General features: G+C 49.4%; 1 protein-coding gene across 1 annotated transcript; it reads right to left on the bottom strand.

Moving 5' to 3' along the window:
• Positions 1–3,613: 3,613 nt before the first annotated feature.
• Positions 3,614–11,459, bottom strand: cetp (cholesteryl ester transfer protein, plasma). The gene is made up of 17 exons (XM_030096971.1): positions 11,303–11,459; positions 11,075–11,189; positions 10,687–10,818; positions 10,345–10,415; positions 9,081–9,168; positions 8,580–8,649; positions 8,377–8,439; positions 8,100–8,189; positions 7,609–7,708; positions 7,416–7,495; positions 7,291–7,341; positions 7,061–7,213; positions 6,025–6,092; positions 5,912–5,954; positions 5,569–5,641; positions 3,777–3,862; positions 3,614–3,691 (listed from the first exon to the last, which is right to left on the bottom strand). Exons 1-17 carry the CDS (start codon positions 11,457–11,459, stop codon positions 3,614–3,616), a joined length of 1,518 nt encoding a protein of 505 aa, XP_029952831.1.
• Positions 11,460–16,151: the final 4,692 nt, after the last annotated feature.

Raw genomic sequence — 16,151 nt, 5'->3', positions numbered from 1 at the left:
TCTCTCTCTCTCTCTCAACTAATCAAATCAAATCCAATTTTATTTCATATAGCACTTTTCATATTTATAAAAATAACACAAAGTGCTGAACATTAAAAACAGACATAAAAACCAGAAGAATTAAATAAAAACCGCACCAACAAACATTATGCAAAACACGCGCATGCATGCACACACATACACATGCACACGCACACACACACACACACACACACACACACACACACACACACACACACACACACACACACACACTATATGTTGTGAGGACATTCATTAACATAATGCATTTCCAGCCCCTCACCCTAACCATCAAAAATGAATGCCTAACCCTAACCCATACCCTAAACCTAACCTGCACCCAATTGTAACCCTAAACCAAAAATCAAGTCTTAACCCTCAAAAAGGCCAAAAAAGGTCTGTCAAATAGTGAGGACTGGTAAAAATGTCCTCACTTTCCAAAAATTGTCCTCACTTGTAAGGTTAAAAACCCAATGTCCTCACAAAACGTCCTCCCAACATATAGCTGTACAAGTACACACACACACACACACACACACACGCACACACACACGCACACACTCTCCCATTATGTTGCACAGAACACAGGAGACATGGCATGGCACTGAGCATCTTGGGAAAACACTACCAGTGAGGCGCCCACACCAGGAGAAAGCGAGGGTCATTGATACATGGGGCTCCAGCGCCCGGACCCCAACCCCGTCAGACCAAGGAAAACCGCACACCAAAGTGTGGAGACCCCCAGGCCCGCCGTGACCAGAGGACCCAGGCACAGTAACCCCAACACCAGACCAGGACCAACTCCCGGTTTAAATGTGATAAAATATATATATAATAATAATAATAATAATATATAATATTATGTAACTGTTCTGTAAGGTGATGTTGGGAAAATGAGTCGTGGATTTGTTTTATAAATCTGTGAACCTGTGTCCACTTCAATGGAAATAAAATGGTCTCTCGCCCTCTCTCTCTCTTTCCACTGTGGGAGACCAAAAAGTCAGAACACCAGAACCCTGGACCAAGATCCTGTCTCTGAGGTGGACTAGAGCCGGTCTTGAGGGATCGCAGACAGAACATCAATCAGCTGATCCACTGAGACAGCCTGGATCCAATGGGTGAATTCTAACTGAGCATCAAACAAAACAGCTGCTCCACTGATTAATGGAGGAACCCGGACCCAGTGGGTGTAGGGTTTACTGAACCCCGGGTTCTACCATGTGGAACCGGCTCCCAGCTCTGCTCCTTCTCTTGTTTCAATGTAATTTCATTGTACTGCTGTAATTTCATTGTATTGCTACATGTCACTGATGACTGTTCCTCCTGTAGCCTCTGTACCCTGAGTTTATATATGAACTGTATGTAGATACAAGAACCTGTCTGTCCTGTCTCCTTCTCTCTCTGTCCCCTCACCCCAACCGGGACAGCAGGAAGACCACCTCTGAGCCTGGTTCTGCAGGGTTCTCCTCTGAGCCTGGTTCTGCAGGGTTCTCCTCCGAGCCTGGTTCTGCAGGGTTCTCCACCTCTGAGCCTGGTTCTGCAGGGTTCTCCTCTGAGCCTGGTTCTGCAGGGTTCTCCTCTGAGCCTGGTTCTGCAGGGTTCTCCTCCTCTGAGCCTGGTTCTGCAGGGTTCTCCTCTGAGCCTGGTTCTGCAGGGTTCTCCTCCGAGCCTGGTTCTGCAGGGTTCTTCCTGTTAAAAGGGAGTTTTTCCTTTCCACAGTGGCTCATGCTGCTCATGTGGATCTGTTGGGTTTCTCTGTAAAGTGTCTGAAACCACCGTGTTGTAACTGGCTCTTCATAAATAAAGCTGAATCGAATTGAATTGAATTGAATTGAGAATGTCTTCGACCTCCACTGAGAGACATTTGGCTGAGACGCAAGGAGGAGGTCCAGAGTCCTGCAGAGCGGCCTTGGTTCCCACCACACACAGACACACACACACACACACACACACACACACACACACACACACACACACACACACACACTGGGGCCGAGGCCACGGTAAGAATGCAGACCAGAGGAATGTCAACACAAAGGCTCAGCTGGGAGTTTCTGCTGTTTACAGTGAAGTGATGCAGCGAGCTGCTCTGCGAGTGTGAACAACAACGACACACAACGAGACACAACAACACACTGAAACACAACGAGACACTGAGACACACCGAGACACACTGAGACTCTACAACACGATGAAACACACTGAGACACGAGACACTGGGACACACAGAAACAACGTCCTGCTGAAAGGCAGTGGAACACTGAAACACTCGGACACAAGTCTCTGTTTCATTGAAGTCATTTTCTGTCAGTGACAAGAACACCAAGGCCACTGTAGAGAGAAGATCACTCTGGATCGGCTCAATATATTACTCTGGATTAGTCTAATAGATCACTTGGAATCTGGTCAGTGGATCACTCTGGAGTGGTTCAATAGATCATGTTGGATCAGGTCAACAGATCACTCTGGACTGGGTCAATATATCGCTTTGGATCCAGTCAATGCATCACTTTGGATCAGGTCAATAGATCACTCTGGATCGGGTCAGTGGATCATTCTGGATCAGGTCAGTGGATCACTCTGGATCAGGTCAATAGATCACTCTGGATCGGGTCAGTGGATCATTCTGGATCAGGTCAATAGATCGTGAAATGATCCAGATTGCCACTCAGATCCAGACGAGCCTCCAGGAATCGACTCCCGTCACGATCTGAACCTTCTGGTGTGAAACAAGCTGAAGCGGCCTTGAAACTGCAGCTGTTGCATTCTGGGTATTTTCCAGCCCCCCCTGCCCCGGCTGCAGCCACGCAGCGCCCCCTGGAGGCCGCTCAGCTTCATCCCCGGTTCAGAGGACAGACGAGGAAAGGAGTGGACAAGTCCATCTCAGTGTTTTTATTGTCACGTGAAGAACGTCTTCCAGACAGAACGAGAGGAAACAATCCGACGCTTCGACACACAAATCTCCAGGTCACAAGATTCAGCCAATTAAAAACAACAAAGAAGCAATAAAAACACAAAATATTCTAATTAAAGAAGAAGTGATTGATCTGAAAGAAGGCATTCAATCTAACCTGCAGCAGAACCGAACTGATTGATCCGGATCCGAAATTCTGACTTTATATTTTGTTACTGAGGCCACTAAATAAATAATCAACAGAAAATAAATGTCATCAAATGTTTCTCAGTTTTAACAAGCGAGAATAAACTTTCATGTTTTTATCTTTTCATCTTAATTGAGGCAAATTTAGATTTTTGCATCAAAAACTCTAAAACAGACTAAAGAGAATCAAACCGCAGGTTATTTCAACCTGTGCTTCTGGTTCTGGTTCTGGTTTGAGCTCTAACACCGCTGGACCCCGTTCTGGTTTGTGTTCCAGTCCAGGATGAGTCGTGAACCTGGAACATTTAAGACCCTGTTTACACGACAACGTTCTGAAAGTAATGTCCGTTTCCATGGCAACGGCAGATAGACCAGGAGGATGTGGACTGACACCAGGACCAGGACCGAGACCAGGGCCAGGACCAGGACCAGGACCAGAAGCAGAGTTTCATCTGTCTCCATGTATCGAACCGTGGACCGGATCAGGTTCTGCTACTGCAGTGTTTTCTTCAGGAACTCCACCAGGAGGTGATGAGGGAACCCAAAGTCCATCTGGATCAGCACAAAGCCCTGAAAGGGGGATGGGGGGAGGGGGTGTTCACCAATGTCATCATGCTAACAGCTAACATGCTAATGAGAGGGCGGGGCCACTCACATCCCGGGGCAGAAGTTCCGGGTTCAGAATGTCGAACAGGTTTGCTCCTTGTTTGTCCAGCAGTCTGGTCAGCTCCACCTCCAGAACTGAAACACACACAGTTTATCCAGGACCAGGTCTCTGGAGGACACGGGACAGGAGACACTCTGGACAGGAGCAAGGGGGACACCAAGTCCAAAACAGAACAGTAATCTGATGGTAGATTGAGACCAGAAGGAGGACCAAATTGTAGACTTCTCGATCATGACTTAGTCTAGGACCCTTAAAAAAATCATTGTCTTGTCATGGTCCTTATCTTGGTCTTGGAATACTCTAGTCTTGGTCCTGGGAAACTCTAATCTTGGTCTTGGGATGCTCTAGTCTTGGTCTTGAGATGCTCTGGTCTTGGTCCTTGTCTTGGTCTTGGGACGCTCCAGCCTTGGTCCTGGTCTTGGGTTAGGTGGTCTTGATGCTCCTTAAAGCTCGTGTCCGGAGTTTTGAAAGAGAGAGGTTTTTTTTTAATCCAACGTCTCAGGTCCCGCCCTCCCTCTGCTTTCATGAGCGACCAAGCCACGCCCCTTTAATTGTGCACGCTATTATCCGTCGGGTGAAAATGAGAGCCTCTGAGTCCTGCAGCATCCTCCATGTTGAGCTGTTTACGGTGGATGTTCAGCAGACAGTGGATATATCTGCTGCGGAGCTAACTCTCCTCTGCTGGGCGAGCGGCCGTGCTCTCTGGCTGCTCCACACTTTGATTGACAACACGAGAATGAGGAAGCTCGAAATCTATTGGCTGAAGCTTACCGGCACTTTTTCGGATAACATGGGGTCTATGAGACGAAGACAGGGCTCATAAATAAATGTTTATATTTAGGGCTGTCATTTTAGTGCATTAATTAGATTAATTAATTACACTGCAAATTAGTGCACTAAAAAAATTAATCTAAGATTAATTATAGCACACTTAAGTGGCAATTCAATGTGAATGGAACTGTTGTCTCTTTTAGAGGCATGTTGTACTAGTAGTATTCATTGTAAATTGCTGTATTAAGTTAGTTTTAGTATTCGTTTTGAATTCAGTTTGCTTCAGTGGATCTTTTAAACTCAGCCTTATTTTATTTCAGATTTGTTCTATCAATCTTTGTACTGCATTTTTGAATAGTGCACCAGGCTGAATAGGTTTGCTGGGATGTACTTAAACTTTTTCTTCTTTTGAATTTCTTTAACGAAACACACTGAAAGTGTTATTTTTTTGATCGCATGACAGCACTATTTATATTGCTTTATGCTAATATTATATTATAGTATGGAACCAGACTGACACATTGAAGCTCTGTTAAAAAATGATACATACATTGGAAACGAACGGAAACTCCGGACACCAGCTTTAAAGAAATGTTCTCTCATAACGTTTCAGTTCTCCTTCTGGCAGAAATCCGGTTCCAGTATTTCTCACTCAGTTCTCCTGTTAAGTTCAGTCAACTCTGCAAAATGTTAGCATTAGCATTAGCAATTTCTAAAAGCTCATGTTTACTGAAAGTCTTCTTTGACTCAAACGTCAGCGTCTAGAACCGTGACGCTTCAGTGACTGATGTGTTGAAATCAGGCGAATGATCCAGATTTACCAAACATCCCGGAACCGGGTCACCGTTACACATTATTCCAACTCCGTTAAACCACAAAACTTCAGAAACTCGTCTTTCCTCAGAGAACTGTCTGATGTCAAAGTGATGCTGCCAACCGCGATGAGAACGTTCTGATCGGTGCTGATCTGAAGAGTTCTGCTGCTTCAGCTTCATAGTCCGTTTCCTACCAGCCAGGACTCTGGTGATGCCGACTCTCTCCACCGCCTCCCTCAGGAAGTCCAGCTGCGCCTCGTCCAGTGGCTGCAAGCGAAGGGACCACAATCAGATTATGGAGCATCTCAATCGGATTATAGAACATCTGGAGACTGAATCAGATTATGGAGCATCCAGAGACTGAATCAGATTATGGAGCATCTGGAGGCTGAATCGGATTATAGACCACCTGGAGACTGAATCAGATTATAGAGCACTTGAAGGCTGAATTGGATTATAGAGAATCTGGAGACTGAATCAGATTATAGAGCACCTGGAACCCGACTCTGCTCACGGGCGTCCATGAGGTCAACTTACTGCATGATTCTCCGAAGGACGTTCTGCCCGAAGTATGGAGATCCTGGACAGGAGAGGTGGATCTCAGATGAGGACAGTCTTTGTGATGCTGGAGTCAAACGGAGTGGTCTTACTGTCTGGGACTGCCATGAAGGAAGAGCTTCTTGTCAGCGTAGGACGCCTTGACGTCCACCACCACGTCCTGCAGGTCAGAAACAAACATTCTGCTGAAGAGACACTTTGTCCTTTGCCTGATGATATGGTCCTTCCAGCTACATCACATGAGGACCTGAGGGGACGTCCTCAACTCGGTGTGGAGTGGTCCCAGTTCCCTCCTGGGGTCCAGTGGTCTCTGGACTTTGTTATTCTGAGCAGTTTTCAGTCACTGGAGGTGAGATTCCTGGGTCAGAGCCGGACTCGGACCAGTGGATCCGAGCGTTTGGTGAATCCGGCTTTAGCCGCTCCCATGTGGTCAACGCTCAGCTGGAAGCGGCGCTGGGTTTTTACCTTGAGGCGGATCGTTAGCGGAACTGAACGTGCTCAGTGGGGTTTGGGAAACCAGAGACAAGACGGCCGGTCTGCAGCTGTTCTTTAAAGAGGTCTGTACAGATCCTGTTCGGGAGCTTCTGGATTCAGATTCACCTTCTGACCCCGAACTGCTGGCCAGAGGCTAAAACTGCGCTGTATGCAGACGATGCTATGCTGCTTGTTTCCAGTCCTGAGGCGTCCATCTTGGATTTAGTCAGTAATGGAAACATTTGGTTCTGTCAGGTTATGACGTTAAAGTTGAAAAACCAGCAGCTCTGCCTTTAGGAACTTATCATTTGACTCCGACTCTGGATTCACCAAATCAGGAGTGACTGAAAGAAGAATCCTGAAGTGGTGAGTAAAGCAGGTCTCACTGAACGATGTCTCGGACGGGAAGAGGAAATGTAATCCAGATGAAGGTGTTACCACGGCTTCTCTGTCCTCTACTGATGCTTCTGTCTCTCAGATCTTATCTGGGGGGTCAGAGGTCAGATTAAGATTTTAAACCTTTCAATTGCCTAAAAATGGAGGAGGACTTGCTCCCAGAGACATTCAGCGTTAGAACTGGTCCTGTCGCAGCAGGGCCAGTCATGATTGGCTGGATTCCTGACTGGAAGGAGAACATCTGACTGCTAAAGGTACCGTCTGGAAGACGAGCGCCGGCCGGTCTGGACTCCCGCAGTCGATCCGTCCGGACGCCTGGGCCCAGACCCTCGTCCCCGAGCCGGAGGTGTTCAGGCGGGGGACGGAGGAGCTCCACACCCGGAGCTCCGGAGATGCTGTTCCTGTCAGACACTGGACACCACAGTCAACTCAGAGGACACGAAGGACATCCGGACGGGACAGAGGATGGAGGACGCTCCGGGTCTGACCTCGTCCAGGAAGTCGGGGATCGTGCTGGAGAAGTTGGTCCGGAACAGTTCCTGGAACAACGTCCGACAGGTGGCGTTAAAGACACGAGGACGGCGGGACTCTGTCCCGGCGTTCAGACACTCACCAGGAAGTGTCCTCCAGAGATGTTCAGCTGGAAGCGGTCGTCATGGTGAGCGGCGGCGACCATGGGGTTGAACACCTCGTCTGAGGGTTCAGTTGCAAAAACACAAAAACATAAAAACATCTTCAGCTGGTGTTTCAAGCAAACCAGGAGCCGCAGATCAGGAACCAGTACCGGGACCAGGACCGAGGCCCACCTGAGATCCAGAAGTACAGCATCCGGTCCTCCGTCAGCTGACTGGGGTGGAACACCGAGTCGCTGATCACCGCAGAGCTGTGGTTGTAGGTGGTCAGGCCCTGGAGGAGGACAGGTCAGAGGTCAGAGGTCAGGATGGACAGGAGGACAGGTGAGAGGTCAGCGTTTCAGGGGGGACAGGAGGACAGGTCAGAGGTCAGGGTTCAGGATGGACAGGAGGACAGGTGAGAGGTCAGGGTTTCAGGGGGGACAGCAGGACAGGTCAGAGGTCAGCATTCAGGACGGACAGGAGGACAGGTCAGAGGTCAGGACGGACAGGAGGAGGACAGGTCAGAGGTCAGCGTTCAGGATGGACAGGAGGACAGGTCAGAGGTCAGGGTTCAGGGGGGACAGGAGGACAGGTCAGAGGTCAGGGTTCAGGGGGGACAGGGAGACAGGGCAGAGTTCAGGGTTGGACCAGCTGGACATTGTCCTCCAGCGAGGCGTCTTCACCTTGTGATACGATTCAATGTAGTTCTCAGTGATGACAGGAGCTGCAGTCACTCCGATGTCCACGCTGATGTCTCCGTCACTGAGGAAGTGCTCTGGACACACACACACACACACACACACACACACACACACACACACACACAGCTCAAGACTGTCTGCTTTTGGAAACCCGACACTCGTTTCTCTGAGACCTGAAGGTGGAAACATGAAACTGAAGCGTCTGTCCTCAAGCTGGAGACTTCATGTCCCCCTCAGACTGCCTCGGACTCGTCCACACACCTGCAGTGTCCTGGATGAATTCGGCCAGGATGTTCGCCACCTTGTTGATCTCCTGACAGATCTGCATTCGAGAACCGACGCCTCAGTGGAACACCAAGGAACACACCGGAGACGCCGGGTGAGGGGGCATGTCACAGAGCAGAGCATGATGGGATTGATCCCGGTGGACAGGATGACGGTCGGGGACATGTTTCTGCTCACCTGTCCTTTGATGACCAGCTTGACGGTGAATGTGATGAAGTTGGTGAAGAGCTTCTTCAGCCAGTTGGGTCTGAGCAACAGCAAGAAACGCAGGTTAGCATGCTGCGGTCCAGTTAGCATACTGATGTCGAGTTAGCATGCTGCGGTCCAGTTAGCATGCTGCAGTCGAGTTAGCATGCTGTGGTCGTGTTAGCATGCTGCAGTCAGGTTAGCATGCTGTGGTCACGCTAGCATACTAACACACTGCGGTCATGTTAGCATGCTGCGCTAGCATGCTGTGGTCAAATTATCATGCCTACCTGCCACGTTCACGTCAGCATGCTAACATGTTGTCGTAATGTCAGCATGCTGACACGCCGTGGTCATGTTAGCATGCTAACACGTCGTAGTCACATCAGCATGCGGACACACCGTGGCCATGTTAGCATGCTAACCTGCCGCAGTCGTGTTAGCATGCTAACCTGCCACAGTCACATTTGACCACCGGGTGGGGTTGCTCACTGTTTGTCTCCCTGCAGGTGCAGCAGCAGCTTGTGGAAGTTCAGGTAACAGTCGGAAGTGTCTGCTGCGACTTTTCCTCCACCGCAGTCTGACGGAGGACAGAGACCAGGACCAAGGACACAGACAGACACCAGACAAGTCAAAGCAGCTTTAGGCCCAATCCCAATTCTCTGCTTAATCCTCACTCCTCAACCTTGATCCTCAATCTCAAATTAAGTGCCTCCTAAAAACAAGTGTTAAGGAATGTAATGTCACTTGGAAATGGGACAACCCTTAAAGACAGTTAGGTCCTTGGACCACAGGGGGCAGCACTGCGCAAGAGGGTAGAAGAAAGCCAGAAGTGCAGTGTTTCCTGCAGGAAAAAAGTTTGGCCAGGGGGGAGCACGCGTGGCGGGGACTTTTTGGACCGTCGGGAGGGGGCTAGCGGCTAGCGCGACGCTTCTTTGGACCGTCCGAAGGAGAGAGAGAGCGCACACGCGTGGAGAGCTTTTTTTTTTTTTTAGCGTGGTGGGGGTGGGTGGGGGGGGGGGGGGGGGGGGTGGGGCCTAAAGTGGAAGAGCAGCAGTAATAATTTTGGTCAATGATCAATAACAACGCCCTTTATAACTGTAAGTAATGCGCCCTGCATTAGAAATGTTTAACATTTTGCTGTGTGACCTTGTTAATAAATGCATTCAAATGAATTTTCTTGATTTCTTTCTAATAGCCTTTGTAAATATTATCTGTGATAGAAAGTTAATACAATTACTCCCAAACTAATATACAAAATTTTTTATTAATAAAATAACAGCAAAACGAACTATTTAACAAGCATTCTGGGTCATCCTTAACTCCAAGGTAGGTCTCGTAGAATCTCAAAATTAAGGGAGATAACGTCCCTTAGTCTCGCTTCTTTCCTCAACTTGAATGGGACAGCACTTAACTTCACGGGAGCGCGGATTTTGAGGAATGAGGAGTAAGATTGAGGATTAAGCAGAGAATTGGGATTCGCCCTTAGAGTCTGTGTGATGAGAGAACATCCTGCTGCAGGAACACTGCCCCCTGCTGGGCGACCGGACCACTGCAGGGTTGTTCCTGAAGGTTCCAGGAGGAACTGAGCCTCTCAGCTGGTTCTCTCTCAGTGTTCCCCTCAGGAACGGCGGAGCGTTAATCTACCGTCCAATCAGGAAGCCGTTTATAGATCAGCTGATACCTAGAACCGGTTCTCCGCTCAGAGAGGAGACCGGCGGATCGATCTGCAGCAGCGGGAAGAGAAGGGTCTTACAGAGTTTGGGGTTGATCCCGAGATCGATCTGAGACTCGATTTCAAAATCCACCGAGTGGCCAACGTTGACTCTGGACGAGAGAACAGAACGAGAGAACACAGAACCCGGAGTGAAAAACAAGACCAGGACCAGGACCAGGACCAGGACCAGGACCTAGTGGACTGGAGCAGAACTGAGACGACAGAGCATCTTCCTGTCATGAGAGTCTCATCATGTAAACTAACTGATCAGCAGCTCTTCCTGGCTCTGGGGTGTGTGAGGGGGGGTGTAGGTGTGTGGGGTGAGGGGTGAGGGGTGGGGTGTATGGTTGTTGGGGGGGTGAGGGGGGGTGTTGGACTCACAGCCAGCTGCCGTATCCGTACTGCAGCATTCCTCTGAATACCGCCGACACGTTCTGGATCTCCATGGCGATGCCGACGCCGGGCAGCAGCCGGAAGTCGCTCCGGCCGATGGTCAGGTTGCTGATCTCCAGGCTGGACAGGGACAACGTCACGGGACGTCCCGCCACCGGGACGCCACCGGGACGGAACAGGGACAACGTCACGGGACGTCCCGCCACCGGGACGCCACCAGGACGGAACAGGGACAACGTCACGGGACGTCCCGCCACCGGGACGGAACAGGGACAACGTCACGGGACGTCCTGCCGGGCGGGACGCCACCAGGACGTCCCTCCGGGCAGGACACCACTGGGACGCTGCGGGGACGGCGTGGGGACGGAGCACTCACTTGTCCAGGCCGTACAGAACCTTCCCCACGAACAGCACGGCCTTCTCGCCCGCCATGCGGGGGTAGCGGGCGCTCTGGAACGCCGCCTCGATCACCCGCGTGGTTTTCTCATTCACTGCAGGGACCGACGACAAATGAGGACGGGACGGGGGACCAGAACCAGAACCAGAACTGGAACTGGAACTGGAACTGGAACTGGAACCGGAACCGGAACCGGATGGAACTCACAGACGACGGCGGCCGGGTGGGTGAGGCGGCACACGGCTCCGCTCAGCCGGTAGGCGGCGGCCGGGTCCTGCAGGCAGCCGAGGGACGACCCCGAGAACCAGGACCAGAACCAGAACCACAGCAGCAGCAGGAGAACCCCGCCCGGGGCCCGCGCCATGGTGCTGGGGTTCGCCTAGAGAACCACTAACCTTCTACTGAAGAACCCTGGAGAACCACGAACGTTCTCCTGAACACTAACCTGCAGTCGCGGCGTTCTGCGAGATGTTCCGTCTCTGATCCAATCAGTGGACGGCGGCGTTCTGCGAGACGTTCCGTCTCTGATCCAATCAGTGGACGGCGGCGTTCTGCGAGACGTTCCGTCTCTGATCCAATCAGTGGACGGCGGCGTCCGATCGCAGCAGGAGAACAAACACTGAGGAACCGATCCTGACGGTGAACCGGGCAAAGGGCAGGTTTGTCAGGAACGTGGGCGGAACGTCAGCAGACTGGAACACGTCCTCCGTCCTCTCTGGACGCTATCTGGTCCCAGTCAACACGGAGAGACAGCGTCCAAACAGCAGACCCGTCCCCAGCCGAGACCAGGAGGGTCCGGCGGTTCCTCCAGCGATGGTTCTCAGAACGGACGCAGAACGTCAGAGGAGGGGGCGGGGCTGGGGAGGGCAGGGGCGGGGCCTATGGAGGGGCGGGGCTTCATCAAACAGAAAACAACCCTTCCGCTTCAGACCAGATTTCAGGATCCTGGATTCAAACTGCATCTTCAGAAGATGAAGACCTGGACCCCTTCAGACCTGGACCCCTTCAGACCTGGACCCCTTCAGACCCCTTCAGACCCCTGGAGGAGAGACAGCAGCTCTGCCTGGTTCTCCATGTGTGGAATGTGGAACACGTCTGTCCTCAACTCTATCTGGTCTTCACTCCAGTCAGTGGACCAAGAGGGTCCACCAGAACACCCAGAACCCTCTGGACCTCGTCCGGTCCCACTCGGACCCCATTAAGCGGATGGATTCCAGCTTGAGGCGGATCTGCTGGTTCTAAGATGGTTCTGGTCTTGTCTGGGGGTTTCCTGATCCTGTGCCGATCCGATCCGATGGTCGGGAACCTTCCAGACCCTAAAAGACCTGGACCCCATCTGAGTTCTCCAGTTCCCGTCCAGATCTCAGCACCCTGCTGCTGATGTTGCTATTGAAGATCTAGAACCTGGACTTGAGCAGAGAAGCAGATCCAGCTTGACTGGTTCTCCAGACCTGTTCCAGATGAACTCCTCCAGCAGACCCTGATCCAGATGTTATGAGACCAACAAGGGGAGGGGCTTCAGGAGGGGCGGGACCTGCACAGACCCCCCCCACTGCTGTGGAACCGTGGAACGGTCTGAGGACCGCCATGGCGGCGGACCACAGCGACTCCAGGAGACCGGAGCCGTGGACCGGCGCTAGAACCTGACCCGGTGTTCCACTGGAGCGTCTCTCTGGATGAGGAGAACCGGAACAGGAGGAAGATCCTGACCCGGACCTGGAACCGGACCCAGACCCAGAACAGACCCGGACCAGACCCGGACCCCGAACAGCACAGCACCGTCAAAGCAGCAAACCAGAACCAGAACCAAGGAGGAAACAGCCACAGAAGGAAATGACCTTTCAAAATAAAAGACGTGACGTGTGTGTGTGTGTGTGTGTGTGTGTGTGTGTGTGTGTGTGTGTGTGTGTGTGTGTGTGTGTGTGTGTGTGTGTTGACCCTGTTTTGTGTGTGTTTGTGTGTGTGTGTGTTGGTTCAAAGGTTCCGTTCGTTTGTTGATCAGTGGAGGAGCTGAAGGTTACTGCAGGACACACACACACACACACACACACACACACACACACACACACACACACACACAGGTTTGTATTTCTACCCTTGTGAGGATACTCATTAACATAATGCATTTGCTAGCCCCTGACCCTGACCCTGACCCTGACCCTGACCCAGACCACCACACAGCCGAACCCTAAAGAAATGTTTTGACCTTTGACTTTTTTCAGTAACAACAACATGGTGAAGAAAACACAGTTTCCCTCATTAGGACTGGAAGAAGGTCCCACAAGGCACATCGTGCAGGTTTTCCTATCCTTGTGGGGACATTTTAGGGCAATGCGCAATGCAACAAAGCACTTTAAAGACAAGTCATTTCAGTGAATATGCCGTGAAATGATTTTTAAAGATCGTAATAACTAATTTGTAACTATAATTTTATTTCATGTAACTATGATGGATTTACTGGTTAGGCAATCTTTGTTCAGGTCCTCTCGTCCGGGTGTGTGGTTGTGAATTGATTCTGCGCGGTGTTCTTGTTTTTTGTCTACACTCTAAACCCGAATAGTTGACTCAACTTAAAAAACCAAAGGTAACTCGTTGCCTTAAAAAAGTTAAGTAATGGAGCTTTGGTTGAACAAGTGAAGAGAACTGCATTCAATGTACTTCAGCTTCTAACAGAATGGAATAGAAAATTCAAGTTGAATGTACTAATAAGCAAGTTACAGTAACTTAAGCTAACTTAGTTTAAACAATCATTGTCTACCCATGTATTTAACTCAGCTTGTTAAGTAACCATTACTTCATTAGTAGTTCAACCAAATTATATATTCTTACTGACCAAACATAACCTTTATTGTTCCTGAAACTTAAAATTTGCTTTCAATAAATGGAGTCATGTATACAGACAACTGCAACATTACAGTGAGCCAAATGTTTTTTATTGAACATTACTTTTTACAAAAACTCACCAAACTTTTTTTTCAGCAACAAAAACATCAAAACCATGGACTGATAGTAAACAAAAAAACAAAAAACCTCCAAGGACAGGAGGAGATTCCGCATCTTACATTGCAGGCTGATTCTTGAGTGTCTGGAGTTCAGGTTTCAGATCGTTCTTACAGAAGTACCTGTTGAACAAAATCAAAGGTGTTCTTCATGCACTTTGCTTAGTTGAGATGGAGTGCGTAGGCAAGTCCAAAGACAATGTTCTTAGCCTGAGGGCAGGCTGTCGGTGTCCATCACAATGTTTCTCTCCACGATGATTCCCATGAGGAAGCGTAGTGGTGCAGGGACTGAGTGTGGAGTGATGTTCTCCCGTTCATTGCAGAGGATCCCCACCGCACCAATCTTCCTCTTCATCAATGTCCTGAAAAAGGAAACAGGGCACAATCACGTAAACATGACAATATGGAGTTACAGTCTCTGCAGGCACACAGCCACACGTCTGCCCGGTCCAGTGTCCACCCACTGCCCAGTGACCGCTACAGAAAACCACTCAGGACCCAAAATGGGTCCACACTTTGGATTTAAAAAGAGATGTTGGCTGTTTTATTTCAGTACATTTTTGAACTTGGTCACCTTTCTCTCGTAGTTTTTTTTGTTTGTTTTGCAAATGGATCTGATATCACTGGATTGTGAAGGGAAAACATTTGAAACAGTAAACTAGAACCAATATAAGTTTTTGGGGTGGAGAAAAATGATTTTTGAACAACAACAACAAAATTTGAAATCTATTTAAAAATCACTAAACAAAAATACTGGTACTGATGTGACTCAATTCCCCCCCACCCTCACCCTGAATAAATTCAATTGAAAATCAGCTGACCTTTGTGGCATCAGGTCCTGCCGTGTGAGGACTCTTTTTGCCTTGAAGATTTCCATGAGCCTGGGACTGCAATGGTCACGGACCTTGTGGAACTCCTGTCTCAGGCTCTTACCAACCAGCCTCTAGAACTCCAGACACACCTGAAACATGTAAAACAAACATGGTCATGTTCAAATGAAATGACAACATGATGTGATCTTTTCAGGCAACGACCCAGACTGAAATATTATTCTTTTAGTAAGTTTTGATGAATATGCAGCCCTTCTCGTGACACTGAATTCCAAATGAAAATAAAATGTGATTATTGTAGTCCAGGGGTGTCCACCTCTGTCCTCAAGGGCCGCCTCCTGCATGTCTTCGCTCTCTCCCTGCTGCAGCACACCTCTGTCTCATCATGTTGATGTTGTCCTCAAAACTCGTAGAAAAGCCCAGTGAAGAGTCCCTCATTGCAATCAGGTGTGCTCCAGCTGGGAGAAAGCTAAAACGTGCAGGATGTCGGCCCTTCATGACCGAGCTTGTACACCCCTGATGACTACATCACTTCTGTTCAGAGATGGTTGTGCAGGTTATGTCACTTTATGTCATGTTTTTGTCATTATAATTCGTTGCCAAGTGATAAGATTCATTGTGACTTGCCCGCATTTGTTGGTTTAAGCAACAATTAACAGTCTGTATAGAAATAACAACGATACAAATCACAGTTGTCATTTTCTATAATCAAATGTCACCAGAGGGGCTCCAAAACATGAAGCATATTGAGACAAACACAGCCCTACCTGGCGTTCAGGACAGAGAGCCAGCCAGCTGTCACACATCTGGGTGATGGCAGGCCACCTTCACCTCAGCTCAGCTCCAGCTGTTTGGGAGAAACACAGTAAAGAAGATATTAAAACACATCAAGAGAAAGGAAAGCATATAAAATGTCTACTTTTTCTAATTTACATTACATCTTCAGGCCCATTACCAGGAAGGCTCTAAAAGGACATGATAAAACTTATTTTTTTGTAATTTCATTCACTGCTTGTCCTCACATAGGACCCCAGGTGAAGCAGATTATATAGTATCTGTGACATACGCAAAAGGTTCTGATTTTTAGCTTTACAGTCAGGAGTCTTCGGCTCCCAGCAGTGTTTTTATCTGCTCAAACAGTGTTCAATCATCTCCATGAGAGCTCCGCCGGCCGGCCTCCGGGGAGCCGGACCCGGCAGAGCTGCTCCGTGAGACGGTGCCCGATGA

Source organism: Salarias fasciatus, chromosome 7, assembly GCF_902148845.1.
Source record: "Salarias fasciatus chromosome 7, fSalaFa1.1, whole genome shotgun sequence".
Lineage (NCBI taxonomy): Eukaryota > Metazoa > Chordata > Actinopteri > Blenniiformes > Blenniidae > Salarias > Salarias fasciatus.
The sequence above is the reverse complement of the archived record's forward strand: the minus strand, read 5'-3'. Positions and strand labels throughout refer to the sequence as shown.

Bases quoted from the DNA above. Each gene is read 5' to 3' on its own strand.
- cetp (XM_030096971.1), bottom strand. From the start codon at position 11,459: ATGGCGCGGGCCCCGGGCGGGGTTCTCCTGCTGCTGCTGTGGTTCTGG. The intron at 10,416-10,686 runs GTGAGTCCAACA...TCTCTCGTCCAG, and splicing joins TACGGATACGGCAGCTGGCT to AGTCAACGTTGGCCACTCGG. The intron at 9,169-10,344 runs GTAAGACCCTTC...GTCCTCCGTCAG, and splicing joins CGGGATCAACCCCAAACTCT to ACTGCGGTGGAGGAAAAGTC.